This window comes from Raphanus sativus, unplaced genomic scaffold (genome assembly GCF_000801105.2).
Source record: "Raphanus sativus cultivar WK10039 unplaced genomic scaffold, ASM80110v3 Scaffold3264, whole genome shotgun sequence".
Classification (NCBI taxonomy): domain Eukaryota; kingdom Viridiplantae; phylum Streptophyta; class Magnoliopsida; order Brassicales; family Brassicaceae; genus Raphanus; species Raphanus sativus.
Window position 1 is genome coordinate 3754 of NW_026618570.1, and position 5680 is coordinate 9433.

Here is a 5680-nt window from a genome sequence, read left to right on the forward strand (position 1 = left end):
CGAGATTAGAGAGGGATGTTCTTGAAAAATTAATCGGAGTATATCCTATTGACTTAAGTTTGGTCAACGTCAAAAGATGTTTTTTCTTTTACATTGTTGTTGATATTAGTTGGACCATAATGTTTTTAAATAGAGAAGTGTTAAACAATATTAATTCTCAAAATATCTGATACTATTTTAAACAGCACTGATAGAATACGAGACTATATTTCACTTGACTTTTTTCATTCTCTTAATCTAGTTGGAAATGTCTCTTATATTATAGTGCTAATTGCGAAGTGAGAACTTGGATCCTCATGTTGTAATTTCTACATTTTTTGGGAATATATCCATGTCCCAAACGTCGATGGCAGGTTCCCAATAGAGACACATGGCTTGTGGTAAAAGGAAAAATATATTATATTTCACACTCTCTTTGGACCTCCTATATAAACACTAGTTAATTAACATAATTCCTCATCGTCATTTGCATGAATTGATCTCATTACTCATTTCTGACTTCTGAGAATATTTTCGTAGCTAAGGGCAAAACTAAGCTATGAGCATCCCTTCAAGCTTTCTGTATTTGTTGATCCTTCTTTTGTTTTGCCTCTCGTGTGGATATTCCCTTCATGGTTTATCTCTCTCTCTATCTATGTTACTTCTTTTTTCTCTGTTATAAACTATTCAGATTTGTAATGTCACGAGTATTCGAGATATTAACTCATAGTTTATGATCATTACGTGACAACTTGCATTATATATGAGAATGACAATAAAACTTTTGTATAAATTATTTCTTATACTTCCCATTGCATGAAATATAATGCATGCATGGTTTATACTTTATATATTTGTCTTAACCAGAACGCAGCTAATATATATGTCACATTTTGTTTCATCAGGAGATAAGAACGAAAAGCCAAGTGTTGACGTTGTTTCATATGCGAAGGTAGTATACACGTTCCAAATGTTCACTTTTATGTTTTCTTGAGCAGTGAATAATACATAAGAACTAATCAAATATAATGGCATCCAGATTTAGCTAGTCTAAATCTACTCATGAACATGGCTCCAGTAATAGTATACTTCATATATGTAATCTAAGAATATGTTTGATTGGTGAAGCATGTTGGTGATGGTGATGCATTGAAGAAGATGCAATTACAAGGAAGAAGTGGAGAAGAGTTTAGTAAGGAGACGACAAAGATGAAGATGAATCCGAAGAAGCCAATAGAGAAGGAGACGGGTGTTGAGGAAGAGGATGATCTCGTCGCCTACACTGCTGATTACTGGAAACCAAGGCACCATCCTCCCAAGAACAACTGATCACTTCTTTTTCAAAAAAAAAAAAAAAAGAACGACTGATCAGATATATCTTACGTTTATATAAAAGTCCCAACAAAACTCTCCTTATTATATATTAATCAAATATCAGTATAAGATATTATACATACTTATATATGAGTAATTTGTAATTTTGTGAGCTTTTTGTTTGTAATGTTGTTTTATTTATATATATAGAAATGTGGTATGTATAACCAAGTGGTGTTATCTCAATGGTTTCATTTTGTCGCTGATGGATGTTGTAAACCGTGCTTGTAGTAAAGACATGATGATCGAAATTTTTCAGTTTGTTTGTGGATTTATCACCAAGTTTTGTTGTAATCTTTTCTTTGCTTTGTATATAATAATAGACTTCTTACATCCGAAAATCGTCTGAGAAAACCAAAACACAAAAAAAATGATGGGAATTTTTACACAAAAAAAAAGAATCAAACATTTACAAGATGTTCTTACATAAGCAAGAACAACAACCTTACAAGATGTCACAGTCAAGAATAGGCCTAACATATGAAGCTTGGTTAGTTATATAAACCCTTTTTCCAATTTGAACACTTTTTCATCAACAGTTTAATTTACAATTCCAAGCATACTATAGTCACATTGCAGATTTGGTAAAGAAGTAGGGAAAGCTCAAGAACCACTGAGTTTACCTTCAGAAGAACTTGAACAAGACAGTATACAGCTTTAGTCTCCATAAGCAAAAACACCAATGACGCTCTGTGTTGTTTGTGGGAGCTGAGAAGCTGCTTAGCACGGTACGTTTTCAAAAGTCGAAGACATAAGTATCCTGTTCCAAGGGTGAATACACAATCATTCGATGGTAGATGGACAACAAAGAGAAAGTATCTCTAAAAGCCTTATTTCAAATGATCAAGAAACATCACTTACAGCGATTCTTGAAAAGAAGCTCATATGATACAATTGGTGCCCGATGGTACCATCCAATAGCTCTGTTAACAAAGCTAATGAAAGTTTACCTCTTCATGTGACAGTTTCTCTACTGAAAGTGCGACTTCTCCAGCAAGCAAATAAGATGGGACAACAATAGACTTTTAAGGCTACAAGCCCGCTTTAATAGTCCAAGCAAGCACATCTGATGACTTAATCATCACTCTGCAGATATCTAAGTCAGGCGAAACACCCCTGGATAACATTAGACGGAAGAAGAACTTAGCCTCCTTCGCCAATTCTCTCCTACACAGACGATTGATCACCGCACTGTAATCCCTGATAGAAACATCGAATCCTCTATCTAACACCTGACAAAACAGCTTCACCGCCATTTCAGGATCACCTTTTACACAATGCGCCTTGATCAGTGTGGTATAAGCAAATTTTGACAAACTAACATCCCTCTCCTGAAGCGAACAGAGAAACCTTTCAGCATCCTTTAAGTAACCGTAGAAACAGAGGCCGTTGATTAGAATGTCATAAGTGGCAGGCGTAGGCTCAAGGTTTCGAGATTTCATTTCTTCAAACAACTCAAACGCTCTGAACAAATCTTTCACCCTGCACAGATGCTGAATAACTGTATTGTAAGTGATCTGATCTGGAGCTATACCTTCAGAAGCCATGTCCAACAGTACCTGGTTGTATTTCTCGAGTTTCCGCCCTATGCAAAGTCCCTTGATAATCACAGAGTACGTGAAGTTGGTTGGTGGGACTCCTTTTGCTTTCATCTCTCGGCGCAGCTCGTCAACACTCTCAGTATCTCCAACGTCAGCATACGCGTTCATCAGAGTTGTATAGCTCACAGCGGTTGGAACCAATCCATATAACTTGATGGCATCCAATACTTTTCTTGCCTCAGCTATGTTCCGAGTCTTGCAATAACCATAAATCAAAGAATTGAAAGTTGCAACGTTAGGAGTAATCCCACTCTCAATCACTCCCCTGAACAACTCCAACGCCTCCTCTACGCAACCAGACTTTGCGTAACCGTCGATTACGATATTGTACAGAATAACATCAAGCTCGCAGCCGCTTGAGATCAGAGAGTTGAGAAGCGCCCTCGCCTCGAGCAGCATCCCTTTCCGACACAAACCAAGCAGCATAGCACCGTGTGTCCTAGAATTTGGAAGTATTCTTTTGGAACACATCTCGTCGTAGAGCCAAATAGCCATATCAAGCTCTCCTAATCTGCAGAGGCCATGAATCACGATAGAATACGCCACGATATCAGGTCTTACACCATTGTCTTTCATTCTATAGAACAAGGAGAAAGCTTCTTCGACTCGTCCTGTTTTACATAAACCACTGAGCATTACACTGCAGGGGATGACACTGTTCAACTCAATCCCACTTGATAACATATCCTTCAGCAGTCTTAAACCCTTGTCGATGTTCCCCAACTGGCAATGACCACACAGTAATATAGTATATGTAATAACATCAGGAGTCAAACCTTTATCCAGCATCTGTTGAATGACCTCCCAAACCCATTTGATCATACCGAGGAGATGAAACCCTTTCGCAAGGATATTATACGTCACAGTATCAGGCTCCACTCCATGCTTGATACTCATATCACCAGCCAGTTCCAAAGCTTCTCCGATGGAACCAGCTAGACAGAGGCCGTTGATGAGTATGTTGTGGCTATACACACTAGGAACCAATCCACATTTCAAAACTGTACAGAGGAAAGACTTGGCCGTATCTACAAAACCCAATTTACAGTAACCTGACATTATACTATTGAAAGAAACTACAGAGGGGCCAACGTCCTTCCACTCGGAATCCCTGAGGAAAGAAACTGCATCTTCTAGCTTCTGTTGCCTGCACAATCCATCTACAACTGTGGAGTACGTGTGTTCGTTCTTAAACTCGATTCCCTTGTACACGTCCCACATCTTATCTGTTTCTCTGAAGTTATACAAGATTGAGTTGTACGCTTGTGTAGACACGCTCAAGTTCAGATCCCTCATCCTCTCCAGGATATAAAGTGAATCATCAACCATGTTAGACCTCGATGAGAGAAACAGCAACATATCCCAAACTATATTCGTAGAATCCCACTTTACGAAGTTATTAGAGAGAAGCTCACAGAGTAAAGATGCTGAACCAGAGCCTATAAGAAAAAAGCAATAAGTCTACATTACATAACTCTAAAAGTTTCCTCTTTTATCTACTCATCCGCACCTACTTAACACAAAGCTCTAAGCTTTTTAAGCGAAAGCGAATCAGAGAAGAGAGAGTGAGAGAAAGACTTGCCTTCTTCTTGGAGGAGCTGTTCCAGAACCACTTGAAGCTCTCTGAAACGTCTCTGACCAGCTAGAACATGCGAAACCAACAACGAGGAGAGCCTCGAGTGTCGAAACCCGTAAACATCTTTCAGCTCTCTGAAAAACCAAACCGAAAGATCCGAGCTTTCGCCCATCAGTTCGCACATGATCTCTTCGACGTGGACCTGCTTCAAACCCGAGAGCAAGCCTCGGAAGTCACGCCCGTGGAGATACTCGCGGAACCCGATCTTCCTCATCCCATAGAGAATCTCCCCACGGTAGTGATCTTCTCTCTGATCAGAGAGAAGCGGCTCTTCGTCGAGTCTCGCCGCGACGGAGGAGGAGGGTTTAGTGGAGAAGAGGGAAGAGAATGGAGAGAGCGCGCGGGACAATTTGTTTGGATTGAATGCAATCCATCTACAGATCATGGGGTTTTGGGAATTAGGGTTTGCCAATTCGGGAGATTCCCTTGCGGTTTCCAGAGAAAATCAAATTTAGAGGATTGAGGGTCGCCGGAGAGAAAAGTTTGATTTTCCCGGAAAGTTTGAGAAGGGAGAAGACAAAGGGTTTTACGCTCTAATTCCGGTTTTTAACTAACCGAATCTATAATTCGTTCCGGTTCTATTTCTTTACCGGTTTAAAATCATGGTACACTGTCGGCTACTCTACACGGATAGTTATATGTACACATCAATTTACCCTCTGTTTACATGCAGTAACATCCGTTTAACTAATTTAGACGAATCAAAACATATACGTAGAGAAAGATGAGCCTTCTTTGTCTGAAATAGGCGAAACGTTGATGTCTCTTAAAAATCAACATGCAGCAGCAAAGAGTAGAAGCTAAGAATAATCTCTTTTTTTACAATTATTTATAATTTACTGTATTTGATTAATCCTTTTTTTTGTTTCATCACTAAACAAAGATTTGGCGAGTGCGAACTAGACTAAGGTGGTTTCTAATAACATAAACGGCATCTTGTTCCAAGATTTAGCAGTTTTTTCTCACAAAATTAAAAGTTACAGAACTTATATTAATTTGTTATATATTAATTCATGTTGCATAATATTCAAATTTGATTATACATTTATCAGTTAGTGTTTCAAATCAAATACAGAAAGAGTAGAATTCC

The 5680-nt window shown here is 38.6% G+C and overlaps 2 protein-coding genes across 3 annotated transcripts; one reads left to right on the forward strand and one right to left on the reverse strand.

Annotated features, from left to right (window-relative positions):
* The first annotated feature begins 502 nt into the window (after positions 1-502).
* On the forward strand, positions 503-1617 carry LOC130506462 (protein GOLVEN 5-like). Its single transcript, XM_057001116.1, has 3 exons — positions 503-614; positions 885-934; positions 1108-1617. The coding sequence occupies exons 1-3, from the start codon at positions 539-541 to the stop codon at positions 1306-1308; spliced, it is 327 nt and encodes a 108-aa protein (XP_056857096.1). The 5' UTR covers positions 503-538; the 3' UTR covers positions 1309-1617.
* Positions 1618-1724: 107 nt separating this feature from the next.
* Positions 1725-5112, reverse strand: LOC108840837 (putative pentatricopeptide repeat-containing protein At1g13630). Of its 2 annotated transcripts, XM_057001115.1 has the most exons (4): positions 4537-5112; positions 2913-4393; positions 2215-2846; positions 1725-2113 (listed from the first exon to the last, which is right to left on the reverse strand). In XM_057001115.1, the coding sequence occupies exons 1-3, from the start codon at positions 4973-4975 to the stop codon at positions 2385-2387; spliced, it is 2382 nt and encodes a 793-aa protein (XP_056857095.1). In that variant the 5' UTR covers positions 4976-5112; the 3' UTR covers positions 1725-2113; positions 2215-2384. The 2 variants fall into 2 exon arrangements, with proteins under 2 accessions (XP_056857095.1, XP_018469155.1); XM_018613653.2 differs by having other exon boundaries at positions 2215-4393; positions 4537-5111.
* Between the last annotated feature and the right edge of the window lie 568 nt (positions 5113-5680).